Source organism: Myodes glareolus, chromosome 14, assembly GCF_982192425.1.
Source record: "Myodes glareolus chromosome 14, mMyoGla1.1, whole genome shotgun sequence".
Taxonomy (NCBI): Eukaryota; Metazoa; Chordata; class Mammalia; order Rodentia; family Cricetidae; genus Myodes; species Myodes glareolus.
The window spans coordinates 57598521-57622959 of NC_142039.1; the positions used below are offsets into that span (position 1 = coordinate 57598521).

The 24439-nt window shown below is 43.4% G+C and overlaps 1 protein-coding gene across 2 annotated transcripts in view; it reads right to left on the bottom strand.

Moving 5' to 3' along the window:
• Positions 1 to 1379: 1379 nt before the first annotated feature.
• Elovl2 (ELOVL fatty acid elongase 2) overlaps positions 1380 to 24439 on the bottom strand; it is a 37760-nt gene continuing 14700 nt past the window's right edge. The window contains exons 1-8 of one of the 2 annotated variants that reach the window (XM_048420736.3): positions 17030 to 17216; positions 16326 to 16389; positions 13951 to 14138; positions 11189 to 11266; positions 9245 to 9416; positions 6709 to 6833; positions 6143 to 6277; positions 1380 to 4307 (exon numbers count right to left, since the gene is read on the bottom strand). In XM_048420736.3, coding sequence (XP_048276693.1) covers positions 4182 to 4307; positions 6143 to 6277; positions 6709 to 6833; positions 9245 to 9416; positions 11189 to 11266; positions 13951 to 14138; positions 16326 to 16341 — 840 coding nt within the window. In that variant the 5' untranslated portion in view covers positions 16342 to 16389; positions 17030 to 17216 and the 3' untranslated portion in view covers positions 1380 to 4181. Of the gene's footprint in view, positions 4308 to 6142; positions 6278 to 6708; positions 6834 to 9244; positions 9417 to 11188; positions 11267 to 13950; positions 14139 to 16325; positions 16390 to 17029; positions 17217 to 24439 lie in introns of those variants that run through there. The other variant, XM_085699415.2, reaches the window with a different exon arrangement.

A 24439-nucleotide genomic window follows, 5' to 3' on the forward strand; every position in this document is an offset into this window, starting at 1 on the left:
ATTTCTTGTTAATTTAAATTCTTCAACCACCAAACTAAGTTTGGCACTGATTACTTTTGGAAAGTCGTCTTGGTGTAAACCATTTCTAAAGTTTTTATAACTAAATGCTCTCTCCCAGGATTCATCTGGATCCTTCTATAGCTCTAGTCCAGTATGTAACATTAATTACAGCATAGATTTGAGAAAATACTTTATTGAATATGAAATTTCAGAGTTAATCCAGAAGTCTTAGGGCTAATCCAAAAATCTAAGTCTAAACTAGGTTTGAAAAAAGTAATGACTTTGGTATGACTTGGACATACAATGTCTCCCATAGGTTAATGTGTGAGTAGTGTGTTTTCAGCTTAAGGCGTGGTTATAGGAGATTATGGAACCTTTAAGAGTTTGTACTTTGAATTGGGAGGTAGTGGTGCATGCCTTTAATCCCAACGCTAGAGAGGAATATAAGGCAGGATGAGACAGGAACTCACTCTTTTTCAGTCTGAAGATTCCATAGAGGTAAGAGCTCTCTAGTGACTTGGCTGTTTTGCTTTTCTGATCTTCAGGTTGAACTCCAATATCTGTCTCTGAGTTTTTATTATTTGTGCTACATGCAATAGCTAATTTCTCATAAAAAATTTGGGTCTATATTTTTTTGAGACAAGGTCTTACTCCATAGCCCAAATTTTCCAGGAGCCAAAATACTGTACTCTAGAGTGGCTTTAACTCAGCAATCTTCCTGCTTCAGCTTCCTCTGTGTTGGGATTGCACCCTGCCTAGCCTTTTATTTTTAAAAACAAAGTTTTAATGAGACAATCCCACCCACAGCTTAAAATAATGAAGTGAAGGGGGCTCTTTAAAATGTCCAACCTCCCCCTAAACTCTCCAGGTTCCTTCTACCTCCACCCCACCCCCTTGCCTTCCTAGTTCTCCTGCCCAACCCTTTTCTACCTTGGGATGTGAGTTGACTTCGGTCAGACGTTGAGCATTCCTATGGAGGCTACTACCCTTTATGCTGGGGCCCTGTGATCTTCATCATTTTGGAGACTGTAGCCTCTGATGACAAATGGCAGATGGTGACTCTACTTCTGATCCTGAGATGAAGTGGCCACTTCCTCCACCTGGGGAGACACTGTAAAGGTCCCCGGGGTATTGGTAATCAGTGTCATTTGTACTCCCAGTGTATGGTGTAGTATGGCTTATGGTAGAGTATTTATAGTACAGCAGAGTATACTGTTACACTGTATAGTAAGTAGTTTCTAGTAGACTCTGCTTATCTAATTGGTATTCAATTTTCCATATGAGTGACGAACTTCTTAGTTTAACTTGGTATATAAATACTGCATTAGTAATGTCACATAACATCCCACTGCTTGTTGAAATGAATTAAAAATCTAAGATTCATCACTAAAATATCACTTTATTGGTAAAAATAGTCTCCAAATAATAGACAACTTGGAATACCACATAGGCTCACATTTTTAGCTTCTTTGAGCCAAATAAGAAAAATTGTAACGTTTTAGCATAAAAATCAATTTATTATACAACAATCACACAGAATTCTTTTTATCTAAAAGAAAAATGGCTTCTGCCTCCCTTTCTCCCCAGTCATGATACTGTGTTCTTTAGATGCAGTACTTTCAAAGGAAAACAAAAAGTAAAACCTTCAATTTTCAAAGAAGTGACCTCTACTGATGTTCTTAAGTGACACAGGAATGTTGGCAAGGACTAGAGAAGAATGGTCTCTAACATATAAAATGCTATTCTGCCCATTTTGGTAAAAAAAAATTCTCTGATGTGGGAAGACAGGAACTTATCCACCACTATGTATAAATATAATTCTGATGGGTTGACATTTTCTATGCTTAATTACATTCAGTAAACATTCCATTTTATTTTAAAAGCTGGGGAAATTAAGGTTTTGTAGTACCCAAGTACTTTTGTTCTCATGAATAAAAGGGAATTTACTTGGGAAACCATTTTATCAGATTACAGAGATAGACATTTTTATACTTCTATTTTAGAAAATTCACACTAAAAATAAATGGGTTAAAATATTTACCAGATCCCATTTTGCAGCTTAGGTTTCTTAGCTCTGCATGTCTCGCTGGCCCTTGAGTGGTTTAAGGCTTAGTGTTGTACTGAGCTTTGCTCTGGAAGGATTAAAGCTGGCTGGTTCTCTGAGCTGCCGTTACTGAACTGCTACAGACGGTGTCCTCTGTGCTACACAGATGTGAAGTCGTGCAAACATCTCAGCCGCAGGTGTGATGCACAGTGGGACTTCAGTGCCTGACTGGCAAGTAAGAGCAACATGGGTGCAAGGACCATGACGCCTCTTCTGCCTCATTTTCACCCAGAATTCATTTCAGTAACAGATTTGGAACCATGTTTGAGAACTAAATATAAACTCCAGTTTCACCAAGGAGGTTGCTCCTTTGATTAACTTGTGTCTTGTCACAGAAGAACACTACCATACTCAGAGCTGGTTAAATGAAGTCTTAGGAAAGAATAATATGCTTGTTTGAGTCTAAGTCACTGGATTTGGTGGTTAGGCACCTGAGAGTTTGAGAAAATGAAAATCCTGTAGAAAATACATTGACAGGAAGAATCTGAGCATCAGGATGGCAATGGTGAATGCACAGGACACAAAGACTGTGGTGCTCACCAAAATACACCGAGAAGGGCATGTACTTGTGAGTTTAAAAAGTCAGCACAGTTTTTAAATAGGAAAAGTTAAAGTGGGAGCTTGCCCAGGAAGGGAAGACAGGGATGGGCAGGCACTATCGTTGGCACTTAAGAAAAGCCTTCCATGTGCTAGATGCCAGAGCCATGACCCAAGTCCAAGTACACATTTGCTAAAACGGAGAGAACATAGAGTCCACGTTACTAAGTCATGTTTTGTGTAAGCTGTAGAAAATGTACTGTTTCATGCTTGGTACAGTTTAACAGTGGTGGTCGGTCCATCAGCTGTAGGGAAGGAAATGACCTGGGCCTTGGTCTGCCTCTGTACTGGCTTCTCAGCAGAGACCACGGTTCTGAGCATAGAAAACATGTGCTGATTGGGGCATACACATTCTCACTGTGCCTTACTCCCAGCCCACAGGATCTTTCCAAATGACTGCATCCTTTTCTGTTTTCTGGAACTTAAACTTATGAAGATTATAGCAACCACTTGGGATAATAATCATGAGTAGGCTCAGAAGCAACAGCTGACAAATGTGAGGTCTGTTTTGTCCCTGGGGCCCTGTTGACTATCATTTATAAGTATTCCAGTTGCATTTCTGTGCCAAGGAGAAATGCACTTGGACTCCAGCCTTTGTTTAGAAAAGGCATGGCAACTTTTGATATGGAGATGTAGCTCTATGAATCTAGACTAGCAAGGGAGGTAGACAGGAATGTATAAGTGAGGAAGCCAATTGAAACAGAGACTGCTCCTGCCGAAAGCCCCTGAGTTATGACCATTTGGCAAAAGATTTTTTTTTTATGGTTAAGACAGGGTCTTCTTGTGTCCAGGCTATCTCAATACTCAAACAATACTCAAACACTTGGGATCACAGGTAGATACCACCACACCCAGCTTAAGTTGTTCACAGAATGAGTAATCTTCAAACTGTTGATGATGAATGAATCTCAGTATAACATCACTAAATCTAGATTCAGAGTTGTTAAAAACTGTAGCAGACTCCCTGACTAGAGAGAGGGAGAGATGATGCTAGATTCTGTCTTTTGCTGAGGATCCCATTTAAACACTTCCTAGGGTTGATGCCTTAAGGAGCAAGTGGATTGATTATTAATTTATGCATTGACAGTTATTGCTTGACATGGACTAGAGCAGACCCTGGCATTTAGAATATAATTAACATTTTATTTTACACATTTAATCTAAAGAAAATTAACTCTGAAGACTTGCCGTGAAAACAAAGCCCGTGTCTCCTGGTTTTCTGCGTGAATAAGGCATTACAAACAGCTCAGGAGAGGGGGCGCTGCACCTGTTCTGAGGTTTGTAGAGGTCGGCATCGCTTCAGTTAATAGAGTAACCTAATAGCAATATATTATAATACATTCTTGGTACAAATGATTTACAAACTCAAAAGGAATTATTTTATGCTAAAACATACAACTTTCAATTCAGTCTTTGCTCTAAAACAAGCTCATCTATCTGGGGGGCTGCTGCACTGTCTATGCGTCTCCCATCGCTTCATTTATTGCACCTTCTTGTCTGTTACACCATTAGCCGCAGCGAAGAGGGCTTTGGACAAACCATTCTTCACCTCTTTCCCTGAAGGTTGCTCGTGCATCCCTTTCTTCACTGGCTTTTTTCGGTATGTCTGTCAGAGTGTAGACAGGAGAAAAAGCAGAGATGTTTTAGTAATGGAATGTCTCCAATCCTCTGACATTGCATGCAGTTAAAGCACTACACAGTTTTCCTCGGCACTGGGCCTTCTAATAACAATTTGTTTGTTTTTAAGCCTCTTGCTATAAAGCTCAGGCCAAAAAAAAACAAAAAAGGCAAATACATGAATGTCAGTATAGGTCATTTCACTTTATCTGTGTTACACCATAATTTGCTTAGCATTCAAAGCAGCTTATATTATTCACTTGGAAAATATAATTCCTTTAAAATTCAAGATAAAAGGAGCTGTTATTTTGCATTTCTATTTTGAGATTTTAATTACAACATCACCTGATTCTGGCAGGGTTTTTAAATGTCCTCTTTTGTACTGAAGATATAAAGCAGGTTCTAATGTATATTAATTATGTCATCTGTCACAGAACTCCAGCCCTGTGTGTCCCTCTCTTTCATTCTGATGAAAAACCTGATCTGTCATTCTGTCACTTTTCTTTTCTTTTCTTTCTTTTTTCTTTCTTTCTTTCCTTCCTCTCTCTCTCTCTCTCTATCTATCTATCTAGACAAGATCTCACTCAGCCCATCTATCTATCTATCTATCTATCATCTATCTATCTATCTATCTATCTATCTATCTATCTATCTATCTATCTATCATCCATCCCTACCTATCTACTGAGACAAGATCTCACTCAACCCAGGCTGGTCTCCAACTTGCTATCTAGATCACAATCACCTTAAACTCTTGATTTTCCTGTCTCTACCCCTTCAGTGCTAGCATAACTGGATTTTCACTTTTTAAAAAGCAGTTATGGCATTAACAAGGGTCAAGACCAGAACAGTGTAAAGTCAGAGCTAAGATTCAGTCTGAACCAGTGTAGAGAGAGAGTTTTCGTAGCCCTTGCCTAGCACTGCTGGGCTACCGTGAGCCCATGCCATTCCTTTTGAGCTCTGGTGTGCATGTGTGGATCAGTTTGGTTCCACCGATGTGCCTTTCTTTAGACATCCTCGAAGGAGACTGATCTGTTACAAGGAGCAGAGGCCAGCAGTCCAGTTCAGAAACACACACTCTGCAAAGCAGTCACAGGCCCCGTTCCCACAGTGAGCCTTCACATCAAACCACTGTGAACAAAAACTTAAAAATGAGAGCAATTGTCTGGGGAAGAAAATATAGTTGAATAGAATTTCAAAAGTATGGTTTGAATATACATGATGGTTTTTCTTTTTTGTTTGAAGCAGCCTTTCCACTTCCCTGGCCCTGTCATTTAAAATGCACAACCACCTGAGACTTTGCTGCCACAGCCTGTGTGAGCTCTTAAAGTCACTGTGAAGGACTTTCTCATTGAAATTCTTAACTGAAAGGAGAATATCATTTGCTTGACAAAAAGCGAGCCAGCATGCCCTGTTCATGCTGATTTTGCCAGAAAGGAATTTCCTCAAATGAACCCTGTCTCCATACATCAGAGCAGCTAATGGAAGCTTACTAAATACATTATTAAACACTAACCACTACTGTTCCTAAGTTTTTCTCCACTCAAGCTCCCTGGGTCTGTGTTGCTACACCGGTTCAGCTTTCTGACGTCAGATTTGGGTGGTCATGGGGCAAATACACATGTAGATATAATGTAACTCAGTCTTTCAGCGCAAGTTCTCAGCAAAGATCACCTGGACTGTGAGCTGGCTGTTCTTGGAGGATGTGGAGAAGGGTTAGGAATGTGCCCTTTACTTCCGCCTCTGCATACCGTTATCTTAAAGTCACAGTGAGTGCACCGGGGCAGTCTGTCACTTACCCCTGAACGTCTGCATCTTACATACCTGAACATAGAAGTTTAGGAACAGGATAACCAGTGTCATCATATAGGAAGACTGGAAGATGAGACAGCCAAAGGGGAAGCCGCAGGGTTTCACCACAGCACTGAGTGTGTGCGTGATGGTGAGCACAAACTGCACCTGGAAGGCAGAGTGCTGCAGGTGAGGACAGCCTGTGGGAGGTGGGCCCTACGGCTCTACAGCATACTGTCCCTTGCTATATTCTGCAGAAGCGAATCAAAAAAAAATGCCTCAATAGTCCACTACCCTGCTCAGAGACTTTATTTGAAGTTATGTAAATATAGAAATTTGTCTATTTTCTCATTGAAAACTAGCAGTTAGATTTTAATAAAAATGATCTAATATGTACATTAACTTCAAAAACTGTTTATGTATATTTCAAACCAGAAAATTTCCGTTTAGAAGCTAACTGCAAACACGCAGATACTATAATGGCAAAGCATGATTCTTCAAGGCCATGTTAAGATAAAAGGCAGACTAGTCACAGAGCCTGAACTGCCTATTCCTTCTCTGTCAGAGCCACATGGAGAAGCAAAGAAAGAACAACATACCAGTTGAGCCTGTGTGAGGTATTTCTTCCACCAGAGGTACTTGTGCATGGATGGGAACACAGAGAGGCCGTAGTAGGAGTACATGAGAATGTGAATAAAGCTGTTCAGGGTTGGTCCAAAGAAGCCTAGGACAGGGAGTATATGAATTACTTCTCCCAGAAAGTGAGGTGCTCATCCTCCCGCATTATGTGATGGTCTCTGTCCTGAATGAAAAGTGCTAATGGTATAGACAATCACGTAATAGCATCACATGGAGGGATCCCCAGCCACTACCATCATTCCAGGATTCAGCACAACCTCCTCGACAGAGGTGTAAACCACGAGAGATGTTCAGCCAATCAAACCAGCTACTCCGTATTGCAAAGGGCTTACTGTCACTACAGTGGGTATTCTTCCCACCTAATCAGGGAGGCAGAGAAAGGTGAACTTGAGTCTGGCTGCAGAATCCCGCTAAAGGAGAACTGACTTTTTCTCCTAAACCTCGATTAAGCCATGCTGGTGACAGAGCTTCCTGTGGCCGGAGGAGCAGCACCGTCTTTGCCTAGTAGTTTATGTTGTCTTGAATATGCTGTGTAAGCTATTTTCTCGTTTGAACCCACTGGAAGCTGTGGTGGAACAGAGAGAATGTCCTGCTAAAGAGTACTACCTACTACTTCTTAGTCAATTTAAATTCTTTAGCCTCCATTTCTCACCCTACATTAGTAACCTAGATAACTGGAAAGCAAAAGGAACAATGTGATGCATACAGTATGTTTTCAGCAAATACTGGCCAGTATGCGCTAGGACGCTTGGGTTTCTATGGAAACAAACACTTTGAAGTACTCAGCAGTGCAAGATTCGTGACATTTACTTGCCCATCTGGGTTCTCATTTCTGAGTAGCTCTGTACTTATCATTTTTGTCATCATCTTGGAGATATGGCCTACAAATATTCACAGGACCATCTCTGAATTGTGCAATTGAATTTTAAATGCCTACTGAAACTATTAAAACTGAAAAAAAATCTTCAAAAACCTACTCCTCTGACACTCACTAATCTTCCTCCATGCCCACAGGGAGCCTGTCATCTGGGTGCAATGGCCATCTGTCTTCTGTGCATTTTCATTCCTCGCACTGGAGTTTCACTTGACAGCCAGGGATATCGTGTAACTTAAAGATCTTCCAACTTCATGACAGGATCAAAATGATAGACATCTGGTGGGAGCCGCACTTGCGCCTCGACTGCTGACCTCTAGAAGCAGTGGTCTAGCGCTCTCTCTGGATGGTGGGTGATGGGAATGACTGCAGCTCATTCCATAGGGCACCCAGGAGACAAGGCTGCTTCACATACACCTGTACTGCGGCTGTGATGGGGTGCTCAGCGGGCTAAGCACGTCACATGCTGTTTTAATTTAAGGTGCTTACAATCCACAGTGGGTTTACCAATTCGACTCTTTGGTATGTCAGGGGACATCTGCATCCCACACATCCTTGGCAGTTTCTGTCATCAAAACAAAAGCCCAACTCCTAAGAAAATGCAGGTGTGTGCCACCACGCCCATCTGACGCTTTCTCCAAGTCATCACGCGGCTCGGTCTGGTTGGGCACTAGTGATGGGGCGTCCTCAGACATACTAAGAAGTGCTCCACCGGTGAGCTACACACTCGACTCTAAAATCCTTTTTTCCTGTTTTGTCCTAATTTTCATAGAATATTTTCAAATTCATGGGAACACGATGGTTTAAATAAAAGCACTGTTCTCTTTAGTTCAGTCACGGGAGCATCCTACCCACTCACTAAGGGCTGTGGAGTCAGTGTAAGCAGAGGTCATCAAGTGCTTATAGTCATAGTAAAACAGGGTCAAAACAAGACACCACAGTGTTCCAACAAAGCCAGGGTCCACAGAACCTCACAAAGCTGCGGCTCTATGCAAAGTATGTGGTATGAATGAGCACACTAGTTTACTGTATTACATGTATCGTGTATGGTGTACACAGGCAGACATGGACATGTGCCCTAAGACAGGATCCTGTCATGCTGTAGCTCCTCCTATCCCCATCTGTTAAGTGCCAAGACTACAGGTGTGTACATCACATCCAGTTTAAAATCTCTTTCTGTAGTTGTCATTTCTAAAAAAGGTGAAAGCTATTTGCTTTGATGCAGAGAGCGCCTAGTTTTCAGAATGTGAAGTCGAGACTCCCTAAGAGCTGAAATGATGGATGTGTATCACGTGACGTGGTGGCTGTGGCAGCTGCTTCTATGGCAAGGGTTGCCTTCTATGAAGTCAGGTGGCTCTGGCCAAGGCCTGTGCCTTTCTGCCCATCTGATAATTGGTACAATTAAAAATATATTTTTTTTAAAATTTAAGGTCTTGCTCAGATTTTTTCCAACATAAAAATCCAGAAACCCAAAAGCCACCAGCAAATGTGCTTTCTGTAGTGACAAGGGCACCACCTGAGGGTCCCCATGGCTCCTAACCAGCACATGCTGGGTGGACTAAGAGGTGTGCCGGTGCTCTTGTGGGATTCGTCTCAGAACCAAGAGTTAGCAAAGGACTTACTTTGACCACAAGGTATCCAGTTCAGAACACACCACCAGATGTTAAACATCGAGGCGTGGTGATAGACGTGAAGAAAGGTGATCTGATTGGTCTTTTTTCGAAGAACAAAGAAGACCGTGTCCAGGAACTCCACTAGCTTGGAGAAGTAGTACCACCACAAGACCTTGGCCACCTACAACAAATCCAAGGGGAAAAGTGACAGTGTACCCTACCTGGTACCCCGCTACCTACAACAGATCCAAGGGGAAAGTTGACAGTGTACCTACTGGGGTACCCCGCTACCTACAACAGATCCAAGGGGAAAGCTGACAGTGTACCCTGCCTGGGTACCCCCACTACCTACAACAAATCCAAGGGGAAAGGCTGACAGTGTACCTACCTGGTACCCCCGCTCTGCCCCGCGCACAGCATCCTGCCTTCCCTGTGCTTCCTTCAGACCGCAGAGTGTGCTTCTCTGCTCTCTCCCTCCAATTTCTTCCCATTCCATGCAATCTACCCTCTCAGCTGAAAGACGGGGTACCGTTCCCGAACACGCGTCCAATCAAGTTACTCCCCCACACCCACAGGTTATGTCCATGATTCCCCACCTAAGGACAGGCTCTTCTCCTTTCCACCAGCACCCTGCAGGGCTTCTGTGCACCCTAAAAATGATCTCTTCAGCCTGTGTGAACCCTGAATCTCCCTCCCATCTATGCCAAACACTCTTCCTGCCTCAGATCACATTTTAGTGTGTGGCGTGAATCACCACAAGTGGATGCTCTCTTGCTCAGGTGACAGTTTTACAAAGAGATGCATCATGTCTCTGGGCGATGCAAAGTGATACCCTGATTCTACCATGACTTACATATTTTTCTCCAGTAGGGAATTTTCCATCCTTGTGTATTTGGAAATTCACATAGAAAGACATGGTGTATGTTTAATTATTTTCCTTAATTTCTTTCTGCAGTGACTTGGTGCAGCAACCTTTGAAAGGGAGCAGTGAGACTCCTTTTCTTTGTAAGATATGATCTCCTGTCATCCTTTTAAAACCTGCACTCAGTGCGTCTCTGCTCATCGCAGGCAGTTCCTATGTCCTGGATAGCCAGTGAGAGGGAGTCTTTCAAGGTGGTTCCTGTAACCATGCACGACCCCAGTAGTCATGCATAGCTCCTTTGCTGAGGGTCACAGAGTCATTGTAATCACATTCCCTATCCCTAATCTAGAACTCGTCTTGCCCCTGAGAACCCTCATCCCTTCTGGTAGATAGCAACTCTGTAAAGTCAAGCTCGGTGTCCTCAGCTGTCACAAACTAAAGGGGCCGTTTCTACAGGTAAGAGAGATGAAACAGGGTCTCTTCCATAGGGTTAATTATGACATTTCTAATTTACATCTACTGGGTTTAATTTTCACTACTTTGTGCCTCACTGATAAAAGGCACCAAGTCACATGGTTAACACAGACAAGAATTATGGGCTAATTTAAGTTATAAGAGTTAATAAGAAGCCTAAGCTAATAGGCCAACCAGTTTATAATTAATGTAGACCTCTGTGTGTTTCTTTAGAGCTGAACGGCTGTGGGACCAGGCGGGACAGAAAACTGTCAATGAGTGGTGCCAACGCGGATAACTATATCCACATAAAACCTGAGAGAACTTGGGAAGTAATTCTAGACACAAAATAACAGAGTTAAGCATGGCTTCTTAGTAGCATTTTCTCAGGTGGGCTTTGTTTGCTAGAGGCAAATGCACCTCCTTTAAGAGAGGCTTCCTGATTCAGCTTTAGAAGCAAAAACCTTGCAGCTCTTTTAAGAGCCCCCACCACCAAATACTTAAGTAGTGACTATGAGTAGCCAACAGCATGCTTCTTGACATGTCTATCACTAAGGCTTTCCATCAGACCCAGAAGCTCTCCTATGTAATCCCAGATTCTAACTGTCCAGGGAAAGGAACCGCGTCTCAGGACTCACCCGGATGTCACCTTCTCCTGCACTGTCCAGGTTCTGACACTGCAGGTTGTAGCCTCCTTCCCAGCTGGAGAGGATGAGCTGCCACAGCATGGAAGGGAGAGAAGTCAACACAAGAGTGTGACAGCGCTCAACAGTCTGACCAGCTTCTGCTCAGAGTGAGGGCAGAAGCGCCCAGAATCTGACCATTTGTCCTCAAGCGTCAGCGAGGGGCTAGCTCCTGATGCTGCATAGAAGCCAGGCTCCTGTCCCTCCACTTACTGCGCTTCTAACCATTCAGACCAGAGCTTCCATGACTTTAGTATGAATTAGTGAGCTGTCTTAGAATTATAAACAAATGTGAGGAAAACTACACTAAAATATTGTCTCAATAAATTTATAAAACATGCATTGTAATTTTATAGCTGTAATTTTATATAGGGGTCAGAAAGTTCTTAAAGCAGGTTCTTCACTGTATCTGTGCTACTTGATAATCAAATTGTGTGATTGACACCTACCTTCTCCATTATTCTCTAATAAAGAGCTGCCAATTTTTAAAAGCCCATCATCTAGCCATCCCTGTCCCACTCCCAGGAGGCACTGAGCATCAGTAGTCCATGATGACTCATTTGCTCAAGCTGCGCAGCTAAGGAGTGGTGTGATCGTCACTACAACTCAGAGCTCCTGACTCATTCTTTTCTGGTCTTTCTACAACATGAGAAAACAAATCTATTAAATTCATCATTAAAAATTCTACTAAAGCAGCTCTCTCCCTACAACAATGTAAAATTCTAGAATATAAGGTTTTCCAGGCAAAGGCCTAGACTTTCTTCTGCCTTTCAATACTGATGACTAAGTAACTGATGTTTGGAAGCTTGGGATCATTTTCACAGTTCTGATGTAGTTGGAGTATCTCTTATCTAACAAAACCAGCTTTAGATAATGTAAATATAACTGAGGGTTCTGAGGACAAACGGGTCCAGTGAAAGCAGAACATCTGGGATTTCCCAGTGTACTCCTCTGTCTTGAACTGGGTCCCAGCAGCCTCCTGGGCTTTATGCTCCTGTCCCAAGCTCCACACTTGTGGCAGGCTGGAGACCCAGGATGCCTTAAAGGATATAAGGATAAGTTCATTTTTGGGGGGAGGGATGCTGGTACAATTTTTAGACTAAGATATGTTGTCCATAAATATCATTTAACACATCTGCAGGATGAAAGCTGTACTTGATGGGTTAAGCATGTATTTCCTATAGTAACCGTACAATTGTGGGGTAGCCCCTTAGTGAGCAGGGCAGATTCTGTTTGCCCAGGGCATGTCCTGTGTTAAGCATATTTTCAGGCTGTCACCAGTTCCGTGGTACCTACCTAACCCCATAGTAACTGTGTAGCAGAATTAAGCAGCAAGCCTTAGGAAGCTGCCTTCTGGTCTATTCATAATCCTCTAACTGGGTTATATACCAAAGCCATCTAACCTTTGTACTGAAGGAATTAAACAAGGTTGTCAGTAAGATTAACGTGAAGCTGCTGTGGACTGAATAACTCTAAAGCTCACTTAGAATCCACCGGCTTCAGTCCAGCTTCATCACCTAACCCGGCTACTTGCAGCTGCAGCCTGTGAAGCTGTGTGCTCAGTCTCCTGGGAAACTGCTTCCAGCCTTGCTCCTGATCAACAAACGTCTCTTTCCTTTCAGTCTTGTGAAGAAGCTAAGTCTTCTGGGCGTGGTGATGCACATCTTTAATCCCAGCACTTGGGAGGTAGATGGATCTCTCTGAGTTCATGGCCAAACTGGCCTACATAGCGAGTTCCAGGATGTCAGAGCTACATAAAGAAAGCCTGTCTCAAGAAAAAAGAAACTAAACCCATGCTTTATCTGGCCAACTCACACCAAGCATGCTAAGCACACTTTAGTGAAGATCCTAGAACTGTCTTTTAGCGTTGGAAAACTTAGCGGTCGCCTGTGATGTGATGCTGAAACTTTACATGCATTCCTCATCCCAAATCCTTCCCATCAATGCTTCGTTTTGGTCACTTGGCAACAACAAATGGCCATTATTAAAATGATGCATACTAGCTAACACATGAATTAAAGTCAGAGTAAGAAAGTAGCATTTTTAGATAAAGATTTGCAGTCTTTTTAAATTTAAAAACAGCAGGAAAAGTCCTGCTTACGTTGTTACTAGCCATTTATAACCTTTATGGATGATTTTATCCTAATTTTCCCTTAAAATGATTGTTTTTGTCCCTTTTAGTCTTTTACTTTTGCCAGAGGGAGTTGAATACTACTCTAGATTTCTCCTTGTATTATGACAAGAACTCTCGGTTGTTTTAGGCAAAGCAACCATTTTACTTCTTCCTGAGGTTGAAAGGGTTGAGTCGAAGACCTGGTAGGCAGTTAGAGCCAACAAATGTCAGCTCAGGCTTGCCAGTAGTCTAGACTGGGTGGGGCTCTCCCAGGGAACATCCACATTTCTGTATAAAACTGCATGTGAATCATTTAATGCATTTAAATCAGGATCATAAGGTATAAAAGAAAAGAAAAGTATGCAACACAGTCTTCAAAAGTCCTTTCAAACTAAATCATGGTTATAGCTTTAATTTGGCTAAGGACTACAGAAACAGGCCTACATTCAAGTCAGAAACAAGCGCTTTGGACTCTTTGGAAAGGAAGAGTACCAATGCGTGAACAGCTTTCGCGGGTTCTTACAGAGTGGTGCCATGGTGGACACAGGTCCGGAAAGCTGCAGCTGACCAGTTCTCAATCAGATGCTCACAGCCACACACTCACCTCCACCAGCATATATGCGGAAAGAAGCGTGATTCCGAGGTTATACAAGGTGAGGATTCCCCTGAGAGAAAGAGCAGGCCTGTTCTTCATGTATTTGTTACCCAGCCATATTGAGAGCAGGTATATAATGGTAAGAATGAAGGTTGGGAGATAAGAGTCCAACAGAAACCACCCTCGAACTCGAGAATCTGGAAAGAAATGCATAAGGTGAGGATCCTGAGGGGCAAGGCTCCCACAGTTAGCAACACTGACACATGGTCGTCCGTGCAGCAGGCACCCTTATCCAAGGTGGGAGGTTCCAGGGTCCCCGGTGGACAGCCGTCTCCTGTTCTCACTCACCATTTGAGATGCACTCACATACCAGCTCAAGCTGCTTCTCCCTGAACAAATCCACAGACACTCTGGTTCTTTCTCTAGACCTCAGCAACTTCAGCATTGGGATTTTTCTTACTAAGTTGGGAATGTTCAACTTAAACTTTTCATTTAAAGGAGGAAGTTTATGGTTTTCTTTGCAGGAACCAAATTGCCAGTACCACTGCTCTTGCACCCATGTAAAGCTCTGATACAAAGCCCTATGCTGCTGCACAGTTTTGATAACCAGAAAGCTAGAGAATAAGTAATGGTTGGGTAGATACACATCGCAGGAATACTAGAGAAAGCGATAGTCCAAGTTCCAGATAGGACAGAGAGGTCATCATTCTACTCAAAACAGTATGTAATTTTAAACACACAAAATGTTACTTTTGGAATTTTCCATTTAGTTTTTTGGGACTATAGTAGATTGTGGGTATCAGAAACTATAGGAACAAAACCTCAGATAAAAGTAACACACACATACACATGTGTACACACACACATAGCAATATGATGCTGAACTCAGCACCTGTAATCTTTATTGTTTGTCATGCTGCCATCCATACATGATCGTAACTGCTGCAACTAAAAAATAGATCAAGTGTTCCTGTGTTGTTTCTTTGGTACCTGACTAGTGTTACTCTTCATCTGCATCTGGCATATCCCACAGGATACTGATAGGATGTGCATAAGATCAGAAAAAGCTGGGGATGCTGCTGAGGTCACTAGGTGTGACAGCCGCTGTAAGTGCAGGTGACCTTTAGGAAGGGACAAGGATCTTGATGTGACTGTAGTAACCCAATTCAGAGTGTTGGTTTTATAATCTCGCTGCTACAAAGGGAGAACCCACTGGATGGCTGCAGCACAGCAAACAACTGCGATCCTCTCCATAACAGATCCCGTGTGTCTACCTTCATTCCAGCTCCCACTAACCTACTGACAGCACAGTTTAGTGTGAACTTAGTTCACGGAGATCAAAGTTTAACTCTCTGCTAAGAGAATCAGAAAGCTGTAGTCCCCAAGAATTCATGGCTGCAATGGCATCCTGCCTAAGAAAGAGGCCATGCCCTCTACTCTGGGCCAGTTCTTCCCCACCTCACTAGAGCTGCAAGTAGGGAATGTAGAGATTACAGACAGACACTGCTGGCCCAGCACAGAGACTCCGCTCAAACTGCAGCTCCTATCAACAGCAGAAGTCACCACTCAGACTACGTCTCAGAGTCTTAGTGGAAACTGGGAGATGATCCAAATAATGTCCAAATTTGTGTAGAGGCTGTGAGAAGTGGGAAGACCTCAGTCCCTCCTTCCTGTCTTTAGTTTTGAGGAAATGACTTGTAGAAACCAAGGATTTCCCACAGGCTTGTCAAATAACCAGGCTCAAGTGAAACAAAGTATTTGTTTAGACTTCATCTAGTCAGAATATCAGTCCTCTGTCCCCAGAGCTGTCTGTACCTGTGACAGACGGCAAACAGGATCCTGCTCTCAAGAGACAAGCGGTCATAGGAAGCCTGTGCAGGACAGAAATGGGGAGACTAAAGTAAGGAGGTGCAGTAGAGAGGAAACCACCCAAGACAGTTCACAGCTGGTGTCTGCAATAAGAGGAGCTGACCAGGGAAGAAAGAGGAAGACATAGCAGGAAGAAATTCCAGGTGTAGGGAAATGGCAAACACAACAAGTTTACATGAGGAGTCAAAAGCTGTCTGGAGTGACTGTGTCCCTATGAGTAAGGAAGACGGCTTTGGCTGGAGACTGACAGGTGATGGAGAAAGCAGAGGGACCACCAGGGTCCATAGCTCCTACCCTGGAAGAAAATTTACATTCACCTGCCCCTCCATCGCAGGAGACACAGCGAGGCAGACGGAATGCAGAGTCTGTTATTCTGGGAAAGGGGTACCCTGTGCAAGGCAGTTTACAGTCCATAAGGGCAGAGGCCACACACTGTTTTCAGAACCCCAGAGACAGCAATCCTTTCCTACAAGCAAATGCTATTCTTTCTGCATGTTCCCAAGCAGGCCACTTACCTCGTGGTCCAAACATGTTGTCCAAGAAAGCATTAACTTCATTATCAAAGGCCTTCAGATGCTCCTAAAAGAGAGGGGATAAGTTAGGCAGGTTTTTCCTTTTTTAAACTCTCAAGCCACCATCACCAACCTGTAGCTGCTAAATTTGTGAGGGAATCAGCTTCCGGGAATGTGACTACAGACTTTAGAGTGGCCAGGAAGCACAGCCTTGTCGTGTCCAGCTTGCAAAGACTGGAGGGAACAACCCCTCTTGTGTCTCCTATGGTAAGAGTCCCAAAACAGATGGTGGACTCAGACGGGGTCACGCACCTCAATTCCAGGCACCTCTAGAATGCTTACTGGCCAAGCTGTTCTGTAAGCAGCTTCTGGGGTTGTCATGAAAGCTGCTGTAGGGAATGGGGAGTCTGTGCCTATAGGACATAAACAGTTCTCAGCAGGGACTCAGCAGCTCTTAACAAGGCTTGCTTTTCTAGTCCAGACAGAAAGTGAGCATTATGATGAGCTATTTTCTATTACCTTTATGTTTGCACATCAGCGCTAATTAACAGTAAAGAATGTTACCTGGGTGTCCTGGGTTAATTCTTGTCATACAAACTCAGACTGGGGCAAGCTGGCAAACACATTGGATACCATCATTTTTCCCTGCCCCTGCCCTTGCTGTCTGCCCAGAACAGTCTTCTACCCTTACACAAAGTCTAGAACACCTTTTCACGCAATGTGGGGAGGGGTGAAGACTGAGCAGGATCTAGGATTCTGGGCAGGAATTTCAGATGATGACTTTGGCAACCGCTGGTGTGACGGCCTCATGACAGCCTCATGACAGCCTCGAATGAGCTCCAGATGCAGAGTAGGGTGTCATGATCCCCTGTGCACCTCCTGCTCAGACACTGACAGGCCAGGCTCAGGGAGGAGAACTGAGGCTCGGACTGTTGACACCTAGTACCACTCCCTTTGATCCTGAAATTTCAAGAAAAAAGATGAGTCTTTAGTACTCTGAGGAAGCTTGGGAGGGAGGCCGGGGAGTAGATGGCACTCATGAGCACCCGCTACAAGCCAGCCAGTGAGTTAGGGACTTTATCTTTCTGCTTTCATAACATCCCTGTGAAAAATGCTTTGCTAAGTCAAGCCTGACTCTGGAAACCACTGTTTCATCTTTGGCTTCCATGTGGGGCATCTTAGAACTCCAGAATTGAGAAAGGGCAGTGATGTGACATCTTGGAGGAACAGAATGCCAATTCTATGGCTGTTGCTACGCAAGTCTGTATCAGACACCCCATTCTTCAACAGAGAAAAATATTAACCTCACAGACAGACTCAAGGCGGTTGCCACACCATAAACAAATCTGAACTTTTTTGGTTTGTTTGCTCAGGTTCAAAATTCATTAAATTTCGAGAGCTAAGAAAGCTCTGATTGGATGGCTACAAACTCATTACCGCTGTGAGGCTGCGGAAATGTACTTACAACATGAAGACAGCACACAGGAAGACAGGGAGAGGAAGCAAAGAAAGAAAAGGAATAAAAGGGCACCCAGTCTTTCATTTCTTGCCATTCACTAAACACTGATGCCAGAGCTTTGTTAGATGCCAAGTTCCAAGTCAGCCATACACAGTCCTCATCTGCATAGAGTTCTCAGTTGAGAGAGTGCTCAGAATTCCAGGGCTAAAAACATTATGAGGCTCTCAGAGCTGAACTGGAAAATAGCAAAGGTTTTAATTTAGATATCCTTGAGAAACACCAGGAGGAGATGAGGCTCCTGCTGAATTCTAACCCTCAGGAGAGATAGGCGTTCAGGAGAGTCACAGATGCAAGCACACCCAGGTACAGCTAGCTCATCTAGGAAACAGTGACAGCAGGGTCTCTAGTGACTCAAATGGTAAAAATGCAGGCAATGCTGGGAAAATAAACTACAGTGGTAGAAAGCAGATCAGGTTTGCTTGAGGACTGCCGGAAAAAAGTACCCTTCAAAAACCAGGGCTAACTGAGGACACTTGCACATTCACATAAAGGAAGTCTGCAGCCAGCAAGACTACTTCAGAGGATGCTGAAGACATCGTCAGGCTAAAGGAAAATGACACTATATGGAGAGTAGAGTTTGGAGGAAGCCACAAGCACCACAAGTGAATCTAACTGAAGAGCCATAGCCACAGCACGCTCAGCAATCTGGGTTGCCCACCCAGTCATATCTACCAGTAACACAGCATCCCTTGTGCCACCTCCACCACCATATTCACCTCCGTGAGCAGTGGGGCAGCACTGCCTAACACCTGCTTCTACTCGGTCAGCAGCTCCACCACACAGGTTACAGAAACCTTAGCAACTTTCTTGGGACATGCCCTCGCCCTAGTCACTGGCTTCTGTGAGCTTTCTTGGGGAACAAGAAAGAGTAAACTTAGTTTTCTGTCACCATGGTACCAACTGGATGCCAACCCATCCCTAACTGCGCCAATTAGAGGGTCAAGTCAAACCAGGTTATCTCAAATGGAGGCTCTTTTCTGGTCTGTTCTGGAAACCTATGGTTTCTGGGAATAGTGCCACATCAAGCACCTCACTGACCTGGGTTTGCCTCCAAAAAGTCTTCATTACATTTAGTTGCTACCATGACAATAAAGAGCCATTCTGTAAAAGCAGAGGCAGAAGGCCGAGAGAGATGAGTCCCATCCTGCCCTGTGAATCAGGACTGCAGATCTTGTCCCGCCTCTTCCTCCTCTTCACTCTATTTCCCCTTTGTCTTCCTCTTTCGTACTTCTGCCTTGTGTCTTAGGGATTTTACAGGTGTGTACTGTGTATGTGCACAGAGAGAAAGAGAGCAAAAGAGAGAGAGAGAGAAAGAGAGAGAGAGAGAGAGAGAGAGAGAGAGAGAGAGAGAGAGAGAGAGGGAGAGATACAGAGGACAGAGGGATAGAGAACAACGTGTGGAAATCAGGTGGTTCTCTCTTTCTTTTGACAAGGCCCAGTTATCAAACTCAGGTTGTCAGGCCTACTGAGCCATCTCACTGGCTCTATTTTGTAGATTTTTAGCTTTTTCCTATGGTAGCATTATATTATATTTTAAAAAGTAACTCAGAATCTTGGTGGGTTTTTTTTATTAGAATTTTAAAGGATGGTTAAAAGACAAGCATTTTCACCAGAAGTTCGCTGCCTTTCAAAACAAGAACATTAAGATACAAAACAGATGGTTACATTTGAGTGTAACACTGTAAAAATTTTTACTTTTCTTTTTACGTGTTTCCAAATACAGTAATGCTGAAAAATACATTGACAGCAAACCAGGAAATGGGGTGTCACTCCAGAACCAGAAACTTCCCAAGAGCCTCAAGCCAGAGCTAAGCTGTAGGGAACTCGGAGAAGGAGATGTGCCCTCAGGGACAACGGACTGTGAAGCGTATCTTTACCTTGTGTCTAGGGCTCAGGATAACTGTCAGATACAGCCTGTTGGCTAACTCCTGGACATAATTCTTACTCTATCTCCTACTCAGTGGATTACAGCACCAAGGGCTATTATACGCAAATAATGCCAACCCCTTGACATCCAGCTGGCCATTCCAAGGGCATTTGGTGGTGCCCTGCTCTACAGACCAGGCTGACCTGGAACTTGGAGTTCCCTCACCTCAGTGTCCTGAGAACAGTGACCTGCACTGTCACACTTGGCTCGGGAACTAGCATTCTTTCTTGGCATAGAATGTGGAGAATTTTAGAAAATCAAATAATTGCTATTAACTCCTTTGGCTGCCTGGGCCAGATTCCGTGACCTCCAGAGTTTCTCGGCCTCCCTGTGACCATGTCCTCAGGTGCACTCTGCTCCAGGCAAGCCTCACTAAGGCGTGAGCCTGCTACACCAAACGCTTCCCCCTGCCACTGCCTGGACTCTGCTTGCTAGTGCCTGGATGCCTCTTGAGTGCATTTTGTTTTCTCTGTATTTCCCTTCTCCCAAACTATTCAAAAGCCTCTTTGTCTGGAACACACTAGGGGTTCCATAGTACTTGAGAATTTTTCTCTTAATGAATGAGTTCTCCAGTCACCCTAGGACTGGGGTTAGCAAACGCTATTGGCTCCACTTTTGCCCTCTCTCTTTTGACTACACTCTCATCCAGGTTTGACCGTAGAAGGACTGGACTTTAGGAATTTGTCTTTGGCAAGTGAAGAGTGGGTCAGAGAGGGGAGAGGCACCGCAGAAGCTCCAGCGAAGCATTAGAGCAGTTTGCTGTGTTAAATTAAGGAATGGAAACTGCCAACGAGGCAAGCTCTGAAATAAAATGTATTTCCAGGATCAGAAACTGAACCCAGGGTTTTCTAGATTTGTGGCAAGCCCTCTACTATTCAACAATGTTTATGGCTCCCAGCCTTTTTATTTTAGATGTTATAGCCATCAATGCTCAGCATAATCTCAATAATGGGCTTTAAAGAACAGTTTAGATGAGTGTGACCGGGCACGTATGCATCCCTCCATCTGCTTCTATCTGCATGTGTTAGAGTGGGAAGACTGGCTCTCTCTTGCTGTCAGTGAACGGGTAGGACAGTCCACTTTGCACAAGAACCCAAGCAATGTTCTAAAATGTATTCAGCCCAGAGAGGTTGGACTGATGGAGTGGCCAGACACTGCCCTCTGAGTGTAGAACACAGGACGCCAAGGAGTGATGTCAAGGGTAGCAAGGCTCTGTTTCCCAGAATCCCCATAGCTGCTCCTCTGGGAGCATGAGCAGAGAGAAAACAGTACTCCAGAAGAAAAGGAGACCTAGAAGAGTGCAGCATGTCCAAAGCCCCAGCACTGGAGCAGCCGAGGAAGGAGGAGAGTCAAGTGTAAGGCCAACCTAAGCTACATAGCAAGACCCTGCCCAAAGGATGAAAAGAAAATAATGTACTTACATTTACAAAGACACTGAGTTTGCAAGAAAGAAATATTTTACAATCTAAGAATAACAACAAAAAAAAGGATGCAGGCTTTTCCCTCAACCTCCATAAAACACTGCAAGCCGTCTGTTATCAAGGACTCTAGGACCAGTACCCAGAAGAGTCAGGGGCACTGGGCAGGGTAACAGCTTGTCAACACAGCAGAGTGCAGCAACCAAACAGCATCCATAGATGGAGGAGACTGTGGACATGGTGCCTGTCCAGCAAAGGGGGTCAGACCAAGAGAAGATGACCACCACTATAGATGTCACAAAACAACAGGCCAAAGTCAGCCAAGCCTAACCCTTGTGGCCTCCTTCAAAGAACTGATCTGGTATATGTGCCTCTGAGCACAGAGCACTTAAGGGAATTTTTGAAAGCCGGGGGTAAGAACAGGTGAAACTTATTACACATACCCAGGGTCACAAGTTCACATCAAGAGGCTATCCATGGAGTGCAGGATGGTGTGTGATTATCAAAGACACGCCTAAGCTGAGCTTACTAATATATTTTTATTATGGGGCATATGCATAGTGGGTGAGCACTCTACCACCGAGCAACAACCCTAGACAAAAGCAGACTTCAAAATATATTCATAAGGCATAAATGATTTATGCATTAACTCAGCAGTTAAAGGTATTTTATAAAATATATGTCATAAAAATGAATATACTATATTGGCTTCTTTTTAGTCAATTTAAAAGTCATGGCTCTGTACTGGCTATCAGAGAGATACGAATCAGAGCTCCAGCGGCTCCTCCTCACCTGAATCAGAATGGTCTTTAAGAAAATCACAGATGCTGGTGAGGCTACACTGCTGACGGCTGTAAACTACTTCAGCCACTGTGGGAGTCAGTGTGGAGATTTCTCAGCAAAACAAAGCTAGAGCCACCAAATGACCCAGCTGCAAGACTTCCGGGGCTTCCTGAGGACAGCCAGCCAGCACTGTCACAGAGATCCGGGCACACGGTGCTCCCTGCAGCACTACTCACAGGGCTGAGTTACAGAACCCATCTTGGTGTCCAACAACAGAAGAGAGAACTAAAAACACATACAATATGTATAGAACGACCTTTTCTAGCAATAATAAAGAACAAAGTTATCTGCAAAAAAATGAATGTAACTGGAGGTAATAATCATATTAAGCGAACAAACTCAAACTTGGAAAACCAAAAATTAATGTTTTCTTGTTATGGTAGATTTTACATTCGTATGTAAAACTGTTTATACACACATGATAAGAAAAGAGAGGTGAGACGCTAGGAGAAGAAGGCAATTAGGAGGAGGAGGAGGTGGGCTGAGATGGGAGAACAGGGAAGATGAGGGGGACATGCTCAATGTATGATGTATGCGTGTATGAAAATGTCCTTATGTAGCACAATACTACGCTCAGTGAATATAAACAATGAAATCAATTTAAATAATTAGAAAATGCACATAACTGAAAAAAGTTAAGGTCTTCTCTCCAAGAGAATGGGGATAAAACATTTTTCTTGTAACAGTTTTATCTTATTAAACGATATTAAATAAATTGCCTTAATGTTAATTGTGTAAAGTGAAATCCACTACACATTAAACAATCACAATCAGCAATTCTATTAGGTCAAAATCTTTGCCGCAGCCATCACAACCTCTGCTTCCACAGGAAGTGTAAGCTAATATAAAATTCCTGCAAATCAAGCCAAAGCCAGACTCGGTCCTCAGAACAGTCGGGACACGGAAGAATGAGGCTCTTTCACAAGCAGCAGCGGTGATGAAAGGGAATTGTGTTCGCGTGTGCTCTGGTTGTCAAGTGCTGAGCAGAGGGGAAGCAGGTCGGCGCTTCTCATGGACAAGTGCTATCCCTTTGAGTATGAAACAAAGCAAAGCTTCTAATGATTTCATGGGAAAATATGGGCCAGATTTTATTCCTAATTTTCCAGACAAAGGTCATATCTGCATTATTTCTAGATAGAGCTATATATTATAAAGATATCTACAGTATGTCAATATATTTTTTATAAAGTCAGATGTACTCTAACTGCTACTTCCTACAAGAGAATGCAAGAGCCATGTGGTTGATCTAGTTGGTATTTTCCCTTAAGCTGTGAGACCAACTCATAAAGGGCTCTGTTGAGGAATAGGTTCTAGCCGTGCTGAATGAAAACCTTAGACACATTCTTCTGTTGGCAGCACATCATCACTAGAGTGGCAGCTGACCCCTCGCTGCAGTCTTTGCTAGAAGGTGAAGGAGTGGTACACCTCTGCCTTAGCTTTTCCAGTATCAGGTGAGAGCCATTAATGGTTATTAAGAGGACTGCAGACCATCAAAAGGCAGGATGAGCTTGGGCTGTGGGAACAAAGACTGGAAATTTCATTCTCTTTGGCCTCTGTGACAGAGACTGCAAGCTAGCTTCAGGTACTCAGCTCCCACCTATTTAAGCATCATGAGGATGTTAACAGTTCACGTTCATTTGTTCAATACTTAGTAAATCATTAGGCAATGAGGCCAATGGACATGACGGGGAGGGGAGGGGAGGGGAGGGGAGGGGAGGGGAGGGGAGGGCAGGAAGAAGTAGTGCCAAAGTGTCTGTCTATAGATGTTGGGAGCAGAAGACAGAAATATTATGAGCTACAAACAGTGACAAAGCCAATGCCTTTGCTAACATTTAGTCAAAATAATATAAGTACAAGACTTTAATCCTTGTTTTCAGAATTCAGCAACATCAGAAATCCTGTTTTGGTTTTCTCTTGGCTCCTGTTCCAATGAAACCTTACTACCTTTTTTCTTACTATCAATATTTCTATCATTAGGCAGTAGAAATCACTTTGCAGTACAAAATGATCCTAATTAAATGCAATCATTTTATACCTCTTATTCAGTCTCTGGAGGCTACTTTTTAAAATTACTGCACAAAAGTTATTCAGTGTTATGAGTAAGTGCTCTCTGAGGCCCTCTGAGGCTTGAAGTTTTAAAGAGACAATCTAATAAGTGTTTGCTCTCCCTTCCTCTTGTTCTTTCTTCTTTTCCAGGCTCAAAGTTGGTAGGAAGAGTGCCAGATTCATACAAAAAGAACTCTAAGATATTGCTGACCAAATATTGGCAAGCTGCAAGCACGAAATCATCATGGATTTTGAAAAAAAGTACAAAACTCACAAAAGGAACCTTGACCAAATTAATGATCTATGTGGAGAGAGGCTGGTTAACACGAAATGTCTGATAAGTTTGTTCCCAAATCCCTCAGGC